The sequence below is a fragment of the Phoenix dactylifera genome, chromosome 12 (genome assembly GCF_051530095.1).
Source record: "Phoenix dactylifera cultivar Ajwa chromosome 12, Ajwa_hap1_PhDact_Kaust_v1.1, whole genome shotgun sequence".
Classification (NCBI taxonomy): domain Eukaryota; kingdom Viridiplantae; phylum Streptophyta; class Magnoliopsida; order Arecales; family Arecaceae; genus Phoenix; species Phoenix dactylifera.
This window is the reverse complement of record NC_143201.1, coordinates 21,982,946-21,998,761: the sequence shown is the minus strand read 5'-3', so window position 1 is coordinate 21,998,761 and position 15,816 is coordinate 21,982,946. Positions and strand designations below refer to the sequence as shown.

Here is a 15,816-nt window from a genome sequence, read left to right as displayed (position 1 = left end):
CTTGGGCTTTGGGTGGGCTAATATGTGGATATGCTTGTGACGTGCCATCTTTCAATTTTATTAATGAGATGGTGGTGATTTTAATCATCTTTTTTTCCCCGAAAGAAATCAATTTAAATATACCTTTTGTAGACAATAGAGCAGTAGTAATGTATTCGATCTTGGACCTCCTCCAAGGCAAGCTCTCGGGTGAAAGGTGCCCCAACGAGTGTCGACTAATTTAAAATCATACTCTCGTCAATTTCAAAACTAAAAAAAATGAGCTTGAAAGGGGTAAAATTTATGAGGTTTTTATAGCTGCATATTGATTTACTGAATTTTATTTTTTGTTTGTAACCGAGTAATCAAATAGAAGGAAAACTAATTCTACTGGAATGAAGGTATGGATGGAAATAATACAACTTTCAAAGGACATTATTGAGTAACACAAATAATTAATTAGTGTGATATCTAGTTAGGTGAGGTCTGGGTTTCGCCAAATCCACACTCGTACCCATTGGGGTTTCAAGTCCAACTTTGCTCCATGCAAGATCAGACTGGGTTCAAGTTTGGGTAATAAAAGTGTGCATCGGGTTTGGGTCTGGTGGAGATCTGGGTTGGCTGCCCATGATGTACTAAACATTATGTCTTGAAGGATTAATCAAGCTAAAAAAAAACATAATTTAAGGAATTATCAATGAAACATCAAATAATACTACAAAAAATTAAATCATAAATAACAAGGACTTGATGATTGTCTGTACAGCAATGATTCATAAAAGCTGAAAAAATACACTCTACTTAAAGTCAAATATAAAGACCCAAATTTATTCTAAAATTCATTATATTGTATTCCTTGTGCCTCTTTAAGTTATAAAATAAAGTTTCTTATGCTAAGAGTTTAGAAATTGAATGATATACATAGAGAGCTAAAATTATATATCTATACATCTATATATGTATGTATGTATCTATGTATCTAATAAATTGGATAATTATGCAGGTTATGGTCTAGGTTGGGTTAGGTCGGGCTTAAAAACCTTAAACCTAAACGTGAATACCTGATTTGAAAGTTTTAGGCCTAAATTTTAGACCCAGACCTAACCCATTCATTTTCAGGTCCAGGTCGGGTATCAGATTTGCGGGTTGGAGTGACAAGCTCTTGCAAACAATATAGAATCAATCAAAATAAGTATTTTAGATAAATAAAAAAAAAAGTGTTTGACTATATGCTTCCTTTTAAGGTTAAATTCACTTAATAAAGAGGGTATAAGAAGATAATTTTAGAAAGCCTATGATTTTATTTTAGACATTTTTATTTCTATCATTTAGGTGAAAATTGAATTGAAAACTCTTACAATATGCACAACTAGTAGTGGGTTTGCAAAACAAGGGAAGTCCATACTTGATAAAAGGCTGCGAAGGATAGTGTTCTAGAGTGCTTAGCTTGATTCTTCAAGATGAGAATTTAATGGATGTGGAAGTGGGTAACAGGATTTTGTGTTTAATAGCAGCAAAAATTCAAACAAGTGGGAGATCGTAATTTTGGTTTTATGATGATCAAAAGACTTCTAAAAATTGCATAGATGATAATAAAAAAATGGACATTCATGCCAAAATTGTTTTTATATGAAGGAAACCTTTAATCAAATTCCTGTTTACGATTGCTTTACTAGTTTTCATCCAAGTCTCTAAAATGCGATGACAGGTTTTATAATTGTGTTAAAAAACCATTCCCATTTACTTTGTTTAAATCATTTTTATATAAAAAGGGGAAAAAGAAAAATGGCATTACATAAGAAATCACTCTTTTTATCTTGAAGATATCGAGTAATTAATATAAAAGAATATAAAATTGATAAGCATGCCTATAATCTTGCATTTTACTAATATATCAAGATGGTAAAATCTCTTAGTGCCTGTACCAAAGCTCTGAATTAGAACCCTATCTTCATATATTTCTAAGAGGGTTACTTGTCACAGTGCAACGCTCTGTAATCTCTGCCATGACATGAATATTAATATGTTTAAAGGAGGCTTCACAACATAGTCAAGGATCTGAAGAAGCCTTTAACACTCATAGGTCTTCACCTACAACACACATATTAATGCGGGTTCTCCTCCCTCCCTTTGGTATTTCTAAGTTTTGTTAGCAATATATCTCCTAACTAAATAAATAAATCTATAAATTCAATTAATAAAAAAAAATCTTAAAGGAAATAATATACATGCATATCATTCGGCATCCAAATAATTCTATTTTAATACAAAATAAATCTATTCTAGCACAAAGTAAATCTATGCATTTAATAAGTTTATATCATAGAATTTCAAATCCTACCAATCTACTAATATTAAATTAAAAATAAAGGTAGAAGAAAATAGCCTGATTGAAAGCAGGTCGAAGCGCGTAGACGCTGTCCCAAAGAAGTATTTGCCCCCACGTACGGGTCACCCGGCAATTCTTCTCGGAGATACGACGACCCTACAACCTCTTCTTCGGCACGTCTCGGAAGAAGTCAAAGCGAACCCGATCGGACTTGCAGATCCAGCAAAGAACGGAATGAAAAGAACTAAATAAACTTAATAAAAATGTAAAAACAGAATTTGGAAGTGGCTAAGAGGGAGAAGAATTTTTCCAGAATTTTTCTACTGTTTTTCTCAATTTTTTTTTCGTGTATCAAAAGAGATGAAATAGGGGGTATATATAGGGGTTTTACGCAGGGGCAAAAAGGTCTTTTTGGCGGACGCGTCCGCGCCTTCCGCGGACGCGTCCGCGCTCTTCACGCGAACGCTGGCGTGTTCCCATTCAAACCAAAAACGCCCGTTGGGCGTTTCCAATTCAAACGGTATTTCTCAAACGCGCACGCGGCCCGAGACCAGCCGCGTGCGCATTTAATTCCTTCTTTTGTTTCCGAAACCAAACGCGTAACGCCCGCTGGGCGTTACCTTTTTGTTTTCCCTCTCAAACGCGCACGCGGCCAAATTTCGGGCCGCGTGCGCATTTAAATTTTTCCTAACAATCCCCCACAAAAATTTAAATAATTTTAAAATCAAAATAAAATGCTGGATATCTTATATTATGTAATAGGTGTAGGTACCTTTCGGTTTGAACCTTCACTTAGTGACAATTGATTACATCTGTGGAGCCAAGGTGGTCTTAACCTTGAACCTCGGTCCATGGCTCAGATTAAATCAACAGCACACATAATATAGCCCGATCTGGGTTCTAAGCGGGTTGCGCTATTATGGCCATGCGCAGGTATCTATCATGTGCTTTTTAGGGAATCGCCCATTTCCCATAATCGCGGCCTCACGATTGCACATATAGGTGAGTCCTAATAAGGAAGCTAGCAAGGAAGCTCCTGCCTCTTGGGTTTCGGACTCATTAAGAGTTATACAAACGAACTCATCCTACCGCTTGCTTTTATGAGCACTAGTGCCATAGGGATGAGGAAAACATGAAATAGTGCTCCTCTTAGTCACACTCCGGTATGTTTCTACCCATTGAACCTTTTAAGGTTGGGTTCCCACCGTGGTGATCTATCTTTATGGGCTAAGCCCCATCCCCCTCGACGACTCTAGAACTACTGTTCTAGACAAACCTTTTGTAAGCTGATCAGCCAAATTATTTTCTGATTTTACAAAATTCAAGGCAATAACATTATTTTTCAATTTATATCTCAATGATTTATGACGTACTTTTAAGTGCCTGTTCATTTTTACATTGACATTTTCTTGGTTGCACTTATCTATTGCAGATTTACAGTCACAATGTAAGGAGACAGGTGGTAAAGGTGACTCATCTACAGGAAGGTCTATAAGTAGATCTCTGAGCCACTCAGCCTCAGTGCTAGTAGTGTCTAAAGCTATCAGTTCAGACTCCATGGTACTCCTAGATATTAAGGTTTGTTTGGTGGATTTCCAAGACACAGCAGCACCTCCTAGGAGAAAGACGTATCCTGTGGTGGATTTAACATCTAAGGTATCGCTGATCCAGTTGGCATCACTATAGCCTTCTAGAACAGCAGGAAACCCACTAAAGTGCAAACTATAGGACTTGGTACCCTTAAGATACCTAAGAATTCTCTCTAATGCTGTCCAATGATCTCTATTTGGATTAACAGTATATCTACTAAGTCTATTTACAGCATATGCTATGTCTGGCCTAGTGTAGTTTGTTAGGAATCCTAGTGAGCCTATGATTTGAGCATATAGGCTTTGAAGGATAGGAGTTCCTAAGTTCTTCTTAAGATGTGTAGAGGGATCAAAGGGAGTAGAGACAGGCTGACAATCCGAATAATTAAATTTATTGAGTATCTTGTCAACATAATGACTTTGGGATAACTCAATTCCATTTGCACTTCTAATTATTTTGGTATTTAAAATTAAGTCAGCTTGTCCCAAGTCTTTCATATCAAACTTATGACTTAAAAATTGTTTTACTTCATCAATTATCTGAAGATCTGTCCCAAAGATCAGTATATCATCTACATAAAGGCACAAGATCACAAATTTGTGTCCAACTCTCTTATGATATACACATTCGTCTGTGCTATTGATTTCAAATCCAAATGTCATTATGGTTTCATCAAATTTCAAATGCCATTGCTTAGGTGCTTGTTTAAGACCATAAAGAGATCTGACTAGTCTGCAAACTTTATTTTCTTGGCCTGGGGTTTTAAATCCCTCTGGTTGGTCCATATAAATTTCTTCATTTAAGTCTCCATTTAGAAAAGCTGTCTTAACATCCATCTGATGAATCACTAATCTATGAATGGAGGCTAATGCTATAAGGACCCTAATAGTAGTTATCCTAGCTACAGGTGCATAAACATCAAAGAAATCTACCCCAGGTCTCTGAGTAAAGCCCTTGGCAACTAATCTAGCCTTAAATTTATCTACAGAGCCATCAGGCCTAAGTTTCTTCTTAAAGATCCATTTGCATCCTATTGTTTTACAACCAGGAGGAAGTTCAGTCAATTCCCAAGTATGGTTTTGGATAATTGATTGCATCTCATTGTCCACAGCTTCTCTCCAAAAAGGTGAATCCAAAGATTTCATTGCGTCCTCAAAGGTAGTTGGAGAGTCTTCTATTAGGAAGGTATAAAAATCATCTCCAAATGTTTTCTCTATCCTGGATCTTTTACTCCTCCTAGGTTCTGCTTCTACTTCTATTGTTCTTGTCCTTATTCTACTAGAGCTACTAGCTATACCGCTATCTACTCTAGTCTTAAGTGGAAAGGTGTCTTCAAAATATGTTGCATCTCTGGCTTCTATGATAGTGTTGTTACTAATATCATTTATTTCTGAACTTATTACCAGAAATCTATTGGCATTACTATTGGCTGCATAACCTATGAATATGGCATCCACTGTTTTAGGGCCTATTTTCTTTCTCTTAAAATCAGGTATTTTTACTTTTGCCAAGCACCCCCACACTTTTAAATAGCTAAGATTAGGTTTTCTATGTTTCCAAACTTCATATGGGGTTAGATCATTATTTTTAGAGGGAATTCTATTAAGGATATAACAGGCTGAAACAAGAGCTTCCCCCCACAAATTTTCTGGTACTCCTGAGCTTATAAGCATGGAGTTCACCATATCCATTAAAGTCCTATTCTTCCTTTCTGCTACTCCATTTGATTGGGGAGAATAGGGTGCAGTCACTTCATGAATGATTCCATGATCTTCACAGAATTGAGTTATGTCATTTGATGTATATTCACCTCCCCGATCTGATCTAAGAATTTTAATTTTCTTTTTCTGTTGGTTCTCAGCTTCAATCTTAAAAATTTTAAATTTGCTGAGCACCTCATCCTTGGTTTTAATTAGGTAGATGTAACAGAACTTCGATAGATCATCTATAAATGTTACAAAGTATCTGTTACCTCCCCTAGAAGTTCTACCAGAGTCACAAACATCACTATGAATCAACTCTAATAGATCAGAATCCCTATTAACAGATTTAAAAGGCTTCCTAGGGAGTTTGGCTTCTACACAAGTTTGACATTTCTCATGGTTCTTGAGATCACTTTTTGGTATTAGATTTAGGTTCATAAGTTGCTTAATTGAATTATAATTTACATGACCTAATCTACCATGCCAAATAGAAGGAGGCTCTATATTCATAATCAAAGGATTTTCATTTATTGAAGGAGCTATTACATTCAATTTGAACAATCCTTCACTAAGGAATCCTTTTCCAATAAACATAACACCATGAGAAATTACAACCTTATTGGACTCAAAGACAAGACGAAAGCCTTGCTGGACAAGCAAAGAACCACTAATGAGGTTTCTCCTAACAACTGGAACATGTTGGACGCCGTGCAGTGACAGGACTTTTCCAGAGGTAAGCTTTAAGTCCACACGTCCTACTCCTAACACACGTGCCTCCGAGCTGTTTGCCATGATCACAGCTCCTCCACTTGAGATCTGGTAAGAAGAAAACCAGGAACGATCCGAACAAATATGAATACCAGCTCCGGTATCAATCCACCAATCTAGTGCTTGTAAAGTCATGTTAACTTCAGGAGTGAAGAAAACAGACCTGAAAGCTGTCTCAGAGGAGCCAGCGCCGGAAGTCACCATGTTGACTTGAGCACTGGATGTGTGTGGACCCTTCTTCTTAGATTGAAGAGGTGCAGTCTTCTTATAGAAGCACTGTGGAGACAAATGGTTGGTCCGACCACACACATAACAGAAACGAGCACCACCTTCCTCTTTCTTCTTCTTCTGCTCCTGGGATTGAATAGGCTTCCCATTGTAGTGGTGGTTAGGGTTTCTAGGGTTGTAGGGTTTCTTCTTGAAATTCTTACGGAAGGGTCGGTTCTGATTTTTCTTAGGAGGAGCTTCTACATTATATGCATTATTTTTAGATCCAGTAGAGGTATTATTTCTGAGCCTATGCTGCTCTTCAATCCTAATGGAGTTTAAGACTTGGGTTAGGGTGAGAATTCCTTGGGTATGGCTCAGGGTCTTAGCAAAATCAGACCAGGAAGTAGGTAGTTTATCTATCAAACAGGCTACCTGGAATGATTCATCCAAATTGGTTCCATTAGCCCTAAGCTGGTGGATCAGGGTTTCAAATTCATGAATTTGGTCATTCATAGGCTTTGAGTCCACCATCCTAAACTTATTGAAATCGGAGGCCTTGAACCTCTTTACCCCAGCATCATCAAGACCATATTTGCTATCTAGGGTGTCCCAGAGTTCTTTGGCACTCTTGGCTGTGTAATAGATATCATACAGCCTCTCAGAAAGAGCACCTAGAATTCTATGGATACAATGATAATCTATCTCATCAGGTGTCCTAGAGGGTGTGCTAGTGGAGGCAGAATGTTCAGTGTTGGAAGAGGTAGTTGGGTTGGACCCGTTATCAACTTCGATCGTACTTTCACCTATGGCTGAGATTAACCCTAATGTGGTGAGCCAGAACCGCATTTGGTTCTGCCACCTCCTAAAGTTATGGCCATCAAATTTTTCAGGTTTGGCACTAAGATGGTCACTAGTGTTTGAGGCCATAGGATCAGGGTTACAGAATAGTGACAGAAACCTGATTGAAATCAAAAAAAAATCTATGTCAAAAGATTGCAGTAATATTTATATTGAACTTTAGATGTCTAATTGATATATCCAAAAAACTAATAGCCAGATCAGCTCCAGATCGGTGGTGGAGCACTAGGCTCACTTAAGTACCAGCCTTTCTTAGGCACGTATGCCTTTTTGACAAGCTTTTCTTAGACACTATTAGTTAGTGGATATAATCACTAGAAATCACACAAATTCAATATTTAAAATAACCTAAATGCAAATTTAAATTAGATATTGTGGATTAACTAATTTCTGAATTTTTCGTTTGACCTTTCCGAATTAGCAATGATTGATTACTAATTTAGTAGTAGCAAATCAATTATTTTAATTGAGATCTAAAATGTCAATTTAATGAATTATATGTTAGATTTGAATTATTGCTTTATTGAAATAATTGATTACTAATTTTATGGCAAATCAATTATTGTAATTAAGATCTAAAATGTCAATTCAGCGAATTAAAATATTTATTCCTTTATTAGAATAATTTATTGAGATCTAATAAGTCAATTCAATAGATTAACTATTATGTATCAACCAATTTTCGAATTTTCCGTTTGAATGGGATCTGAAAATTACTCCTTGAAGAGTCCAAATGGAGGTATAATAAACCTCTTGGAGGTTAACCAAATTATTAACTCTTTAGAATAATTTATTATTAATGATATGCTAGCAAAAAACAATTATTGCAATTAAAATCTAATATGCCACAATTGTAATAAAGAATTTAATTAATTATATATTACTAACAAAAATAAATACTTCTTTGGATTGTTAGCAATATATCTCCTAACTAAATAAATAAATCTATAAATTCAATTAATAAAAAAAAATCTTAAAGGAAATAATATACATGCATATCATTCGGCATCCAAATAATTCTATTTTAATACAAAATAAATCTATTCTAGCACAAAGTAAATCTATGCATTTAATAAGTTTATATCATAGAATTTCAAATCCTACCAATCTACTAATATTAAATTAAAAATAAAGGTAGAAGAAAATAGCCTGATTGAAAGCAGGTCGAAGCGCGTAGACGCTGTCCCAAAGAAGTATTTGCCCCCACGTACGGGTCACCCGGCAATCCTTCTCGGAGATACGACGACCCTACAACCTCTTCTTCGGCACGTCTCGGAAGAAGTCAAAGCGAACCCGATCGGACTTGCAGATCCAGCAAAGAACGGAATGAAAAGAACTAAATAAACTTAATAAAAATGTAAAAACAGAATTTGGAAGTGGCTAAGAGGGAGAAGAATTTTTCCAGAATTTTTCTACTGTTTTTCTCAATTTTTTTTCGTGTATCAAAAGAGATGAAATAGGGGGTATATATAGGGGTTTTACGCAGGGGCAAAAAGGTCTTTTTGGCGGACGCGTCCGCGCCTTCCGCGGACGCGTCCGCGCTCTTCACGCGAACGCTGGCGTGTTCCCATTTAAACCAAAAACGCCCGTTGGGCGTTTCCAATTCAAACGGTATTTCTCAAACGCGCACGCGGCCCGAGACCAGCCGCGTGCGCATTTAATTCCTTCTTTTGTTTCCGAAACCAAACGCGTAACGCCCGCTGGGCGTTACCTTTTTGTTTTCCCTCTCAAACGCGCACGCGGCCAAATTTCGGGCCGCGTGCGCATTTAAATTTTTCCTAACAAGTTTAACTTTGATGGATCCGTGTCTGATGGAAAGGCAACAGCAGGTTTTATTAGAAGAGATGAGCAGGGTCGTCTATTGCAGGCTTGGATGGAGGGCGATTCTGCATCTATTATAGCATGGATTAATTCTTCTTCATCCTCTCACCATGCAGGTAACCTACTACTGAAAGATATGTTACAGTGGAGGAGGGCCATGGCAGTGTTCAAGGCAACCTATTTTTTACTCTGAGCATTGGAAAAGGAAACTACTATGGATGCTGAAAGGCTGCGTAAAATGTTTATATCATATCTAGCCATCTGTTTCACTCACAGGTCTCGAATCAACTTCTAGATACCCATCAAACAATAATTATTTCTCCCGTGTGACACTTTGTCCGCTACCATCAGCTTTTTCCTTTTGTCGAGTCAATGTTAATGTACGTTGATCATTTGCATGCATTTTACTTTTGTCGTCGAGCTGAGCTGTAGCTTTGCGGCTCTAATTCATTGCACCTTGATTTAGTGAGCAAAAATGCCAATCGTGTCAAGAACATGACCCTGTGCCTGCAGTGCCAATAAGAAACCCAGGGTCGAGACAGAGTAGAGCTGGGGGGCCGGATTCTAGCTCGAGGCCACCCTGAAAATATTTGAAGGGGACGGGATTCCAACGCAATGTCTTATCTCGCATTTTGCATTATCTAATACTTGCCATCGTGAGTTTTTTTTTAAAATTTATTTTGACTTCGAAATCAGCAAGCCCTTTCTCCGCTCCACCGTCATCCCACCGAGGATCCAGATTAAAGCAATTCATTTTCGTATCCGCCCGATATAAATAAAAATAAATATAAATCGATAAATATTCGATCCATATTTGAATATTTAATTTTATTTATAATTTTATTTAATTTTATATAATATTTATAAATTTTAAAAAAATTTAATGACCATATTAATATATTATTAATTTAGTTTATTATCTATTTAATAATATTTTTAATTTTATGGTCATAAAGTTTAATTATCTGACTTATATCCGTAGTTATATTGTTGCCACTGAATTCGGGACCGAAGTTAGAATGCAGCTCGAACGACTATGAAGTTAGCTAAAGATGAGCTGAGCAGGCTGGCCGAGGTACAAGAAAGTAGATCTTCTCCGAAAATGGATTGCAAAAAGTTTTTGGTGGAGGATTCTCTGATGTCTAAATTAAAATAAAAAGGCAACAGTGTGAAAAGAAGAAATTTCAGCAGAGTGTCGTTCTCCGTAAATTAATATTACCTACATAACTGAAGTCATCGGAACTATCCCTTCATATAGGGAAGCGCGTTTTGTCGTTACCTAGGCTGATGTGGCGTCTACTAATGATGAGGTAACGGTTGCAGCGTTGTGAGTCAGTCCGCGTGGGTGACGTGCAATACTGGTCGGGCACAAGTTGTGATGCTAATACGACAGTAAGCTACCAAAACTGTAGGTTGTTAGGATTGTCCAGCCTTGTCGATACTTGCTGATTGTTTTTCTTTGCTAATTCGCATCTCAGCTAATCGGCTTTTCGACTGGGGCCGAAGCTATTCTTCTCGGTTTATGTTCAAGGTCAAAAAGGTTTGTTTGGACCGAAGTCAAGGTGTCCAATATTTCTCTCATTATATATACATATTTTTGATATTAAATTTACATCTACATCTATTTCAAATAAATGTAAATATAAATTTTTACATTTAACTCATATTTAAATTTATATTTATATTCATCTAATAAAATAAATATGGCTCGAAAGAATGGTAGTTTTTTTTTTCTTACGTCATCAACCATTGCTTCATACGTCGCAAAGATCCCGAAGCAATTTGAATTTTTTTTTTTTATCTACTTGCACGGCATGTAGAAGCTATTGTACAATCCAATGGTGCATTTCATGATTTTTTTCCTTTATCACGAATAGATCGTACATATCTAATATAAATAAAAAAAATAAAAAATAAAATATTTTAAAATAGAGGCGGCAAGATCGCACCGACCGTGTGATCGGCTTGGAAGGGCGCACATTCTGTCGCGCGAAGGTACAATCTGAACCACCTCTCGGCACCGTTCAACGTAACCATGGGTCTTCGGACACAGCGCGCGCGAGAGAGAGAGAGTATAACCGTAGGTCCATTTCCCTCACTTCCCTACCTAGAATAACACACCCGTTTCACCCCAATCACATCCAGAGCCAGTACAAAGTGAAAGCGAAAGAGACATTCCAAACCCTACAACAAAATGCCGTAGTTTCCTCTCCTATCTTCTCTCCTCTCCTCTCCTCACTCTCTTTTCTCATCTGGACGAGCAAAAGAGAATGGAGGAGAAGCAGCTCCAGTCGGCACATTTACTCCCACCTCCCCTCATTTTACTACTACTCTTGGAGCTCTCTTTAGTGAGCGCCTCTTCGTCGTCGTTGGACGGGGACCTGAGCGCCCTGCTGGCCTTCCGCGCTTTGTCGGACCCAGCGCAGAAGCTGGCGAGCTGGAACTGGTCGGACCCGGCCCCGTGCAAGACGTGGCTAGGCGTCTGCTGCGCCCAGGGCCGCGTCACCCGCCTCATCCTCGAGGACCTCTCCCTCTCCGGCCCCGACGGCCTACCAGCCCTCACCCGCCTCGACCAGCTCCGCGTCCTCAGCCTCAAAACCAACCTTCTCTCCGGCCCAATCCCCGACTTCTCCCCACTCGCCGCCCTCAAACTCCTCTTCCTCTCCCACAACAACCTCTCCGGTCCCATTCCACCCTCCTTTTCCTCTCTCTCCCGCCTCTACCGCCTCGATCTCTCTTATAACAACCTCTCCGGCTCCGTGCCGGCCACGCTGAATCGGCTCTCACGTCTCCTCACCCTCCGCCTTGACTCCAACCGCCTTTCCGGTCCCATCTTCGGCCTCGCCCTCCCCAACCTCCTGGACTTCAATGTGTCCTCTAATATGCTTTATGGCGCTATCCCTCCTTCTCTGGCCGCCTTCCCCACCGCCGCATTTGCGGGGAATCCGGCCCTCTGCGGCGCCCCACTCGCCAGCTGCCGCGACGCCGTCAGCGAACCAAGCCGCCCCGCCGCCAACGCCACCACGGCCGCTCCCGTCTCCCCCGCCGCGGCCGCTCCAGTCCCCCCTGCCGCCGCTGTCGTCGCCTCCTCCCCGTCATCCAAACCCGTGGCAGCGCCCCCCGGCCGGCCGACCCCCGGAAGCATGAGCCGGGTCGCCGTGGTGGTCATCGTGGTCGGGGATTTCGCCGTGCTCGTCATCGTCTCCGGCCTTTTGTTTTCCTACTTCTGGCGGAAATTCGCCAGCAAGAACCCGTCTCGGCTCCAGGAGGGGGAGAAGATCGTTTACTCCTCCAGTCCCTACGCCTCCCAGGGAGGCGTCGCCCCCGGCGGCTGGGGAGGGGCGTTCGAGCGAGGAAGGATTGTGTTCTTAGAGGACGCGAAGAAGTTCGATCTGGAGGACCTGCTCCGGGCCTCCGCCGAGATACTGGGAAAGGGCAGTTATGGGACCGCCTACAGGGCCGTTCTCGGCGACGGCAGCGTCGTCGCCGTCAAGCGCCTCCGCGATGTCCAGGTGGCCGGGAAGCGCGAGTTCGAGCACCACATGGAGACCCTCGGCCGGCTGCGCCACCGCAACCTCCTCCCCCTCAAAGCCTACTACTACGCTCGCGACGAGAAGCTCCTGGTCTACGACTACATGCCCAATGGCAACCTCCATTCCCTCCTCCACGGTAACCCCACCTCTCCCGGATGCCATGACCTCAAAAAAGTGGCATAAATAACTGGATCTCATGCATGCCATGCTCTTTTTCGTACTATTTTTAGGGAATCGAGGGCCGGGGCGGTCGCCGTTGGACTGGACGAGGAGAATGAGGATCGCGGCGGGGGCGGCGAGGGGGCTAGCGTTCATCCACCAGGCGAGCAAGGCGTCGAAGCTGGCCCACGGGAACGTCAAATCCTCCAACATCCTCATCGACAAGACAGGCAACGCCCGGCTCGCCGACTTCGGGCTGGCCCTGCTGGGCCCCGCGGCGGCTGCGCGGTACAGCGGGTACCGCGCCCCGGAGGCGCCGGCATACGGGCGGCGACCGTGGTCGTCGCAACGGGCGGACGTGTACGCCTTCGGCTTGGTGCTGCTGGAGGTCCTCACCGGGAAGCCGGCGTCCGGCGGCGGCGGAGTAATAAACCTGCCGCGGTGGGTGCAGTCGGTGGTGAGAGAGGAGTGGACGGCGGAGGTGTTCGACCTGGAGCTGATGCGGTACAAGGGGATCGAAGAGGAGATGGTGGGGATGCTCCAGATCGCGTTGCGGTGCACTGCGACGGCGTCCGATCAACGGCCCAGGATCGACCACGTGGTCAAGATGATCGAGGAGATCCGCGGGGAGGTGTCGCCCTCGCTCGAGTCCTTCGACTCGGTGACCGACTCTCCCTCCACGTCTGAGGACGCCAGCGCAACCACCGTCGGCGTCGGTAGCCAGTAGGGAGCCGTTAAAAACTGTGTTTCTTTGTGAGCCGTTGGATGTGAGATGGAGGGTGTAAAGGGTGGGAACTTTTGCTTTTTGGTTTGTCCTCGGGAGTGTCGTTTGTTATGGGGGGCGGTGTGGGGTTTCGTTGGTAGTGACTTGTCTCAAAACGTACCAAGCAATCTGAGGAATTTGTACATCTTTGGCAATTCTTTACAGACCGTTGGATGGGCTCTCCGTGGCTGCATAAGACTCAGAGTTTTAGACCCACAGCTTGGTTTGTACAGCTGGGGCCCTGGGGGTAGCCGTTGGTGATGCGTAGTAGGTACGGAAGAAGAGACAAGAAGACGGTCCCCAGGGGAGAAAGGTGCGAAGGTTAGGAATTTGATTGGGGTTTGGTAAGTCAAGGCTCCAAATAATGGCAGGTTTAAACAGCGGCTAGGGCTGCATGCGGGTCAGTCAGTCAGGCTCTGAAGCATTTTCTTGAGTCACCTCTAGATTTTATCTAGCATTAACTGCATTGTTAATTAATCATTATATAACAATCTTACTCACTTATCTATTGGATTGATTTCATCTGCTGCGGTTACAAATTACGACCACTGATGCCCATGGAAACCCATCTGCAGCCGATGAGAAGCCAAACAAACGGACATGCCAACAAACAAGGGACAAGGTTGTATCTTTCGCCCAAGAAGGATTCATCTTCCTTCGCACGATAATCACACAATTATTAGATGATGAATGGAAAGATTTAGAGTGCTTTAAGAGATGTAAAAATGCTTTAGATCGAAATACGATCGAAATCCACAAAATATGATCTAAATCCAATAATCACATGCTGGAATCTTTAACCATTTATAGCTACAATATCATGGGAGTGCCAACATTTGTAGCTATAAGTTCGTTGGAGTGTCCAGATGCGGTGCTAAATATCACTAGTCAACAGATGATACTTTAAAAATTTCTTGAGTGACTTTGCTTGCGGGCTCCCTTGCTCAAGAAAGAGAACTCTTCAGTACTAATTTAGTAATAAAACCATGGTAAAGTGCTCAATTTAGTATCATGCATGCAAATCTTCATTTAATTCCACCAGTTCGTTTGTTAATCTTTGCGGCTGATGCCAATATATATGAGAGTCAGGAGCTTGAGAGACCCTCGGGAAAGAAATGGCGGTTCATGTAATTACTTTTCAAGGGTACGTAGGTGCCATTGACACTCATTCAGGGCATCCAATGATGTGACAATAAAAGCATCATGAAATAATACTTATTAGCTGTTAAAGATTTTTGCACATGAGTGAATTTATGAAGTAACCCTTTGAAGCAGTACACCTTCACATTCTCAAAATTGAAATTTATTCGTCTTACTCCATGTATCTGGCTGTGGTGTCTCTCTAATCGCGTACACTGTGCACGGACCGCACAGTCATCATTCTCCTTTTCCTTTTCCTTTTCCAGAAGTTTTAAAGAACTAATGCAGGGTTTTCTGCATACATGAGTACATTCTGTTGAGGTTCTCCTACCACGCCAGAAAAGTATCCCCTCAGTTTGTAAGAGATTGAAACGAAAGCTGTGAGGACCAATACTGATCTATCTATAGATCTACAAGCGTTATCCACTTGGATAGATTTTAGATAGTTATGTAGGATCAAAAACTTCAGATAATTTTTTTTGACTGACTTATTTAAATAAAATTCTAGATTATTATAAATAGTATTAGAGCATACTCGATTCATAATCTATGTGGATTAAAAAATACTATGGCATAGGCTTATTTGACTATCCTTATTGCGGTGTTTATGATTAAATTTGAATAGATTTAGATTCTTTCGATGCTAAAAATTCAAATGCGGGATCATGCGAATCTGTGCGGATGTATTTTTAGTCCCACATCTATTATACATTGGGTAGATATTAGGTACTTATATATAACTTAGAAATCCAAATAATATTTTTTAGCTATTTTTTTTGGATGAGGTTTTAAATTGTTACAAAAGCTCTTTAAATATTTATAAAGTGCATGAATTGATCTAAAATAAGCCGAGCACACTCGATCTGCAAGCTATGAGTATGGGCAATTGGATTTTATATCTACATTAAATATTTTTCCTGGCCACTTGTTCAAGATTCTGTTTGTCTGGCCCCAAATTGTTAG

General features: G+C 41.0%; 1 protein-coding gene across 1 annotated transcript; it reads left to right on the top strand.

Annotated features, from left to right (window-relative positions):
• The first annotated feature begins 11,400 nt into the window (after nt 1–11,400).
• On the top strand, nt 11,401–13,858 carry LOC103718828 (putative leucine-rich repeat receptor-like protein kinase At1g68400). The gene is made up of 2 exons (XM_008807817.5): nt 11,401–12,927; nt 13,022–13,858. Exons 1-2 carry the CDS (start codon nt 11,529–11,531, stop codon nt 13,675–13,677), a joined length of 2,055 nt encoding a protein of 684 aa, XP_008806039.4. The 5' UTR covers nt 11,401–11,528; the 3' UTR covers nt 13,678–13,858.
• Nucleotides 13,859–15,816: the final 1,958 nt, after the last annotated feature.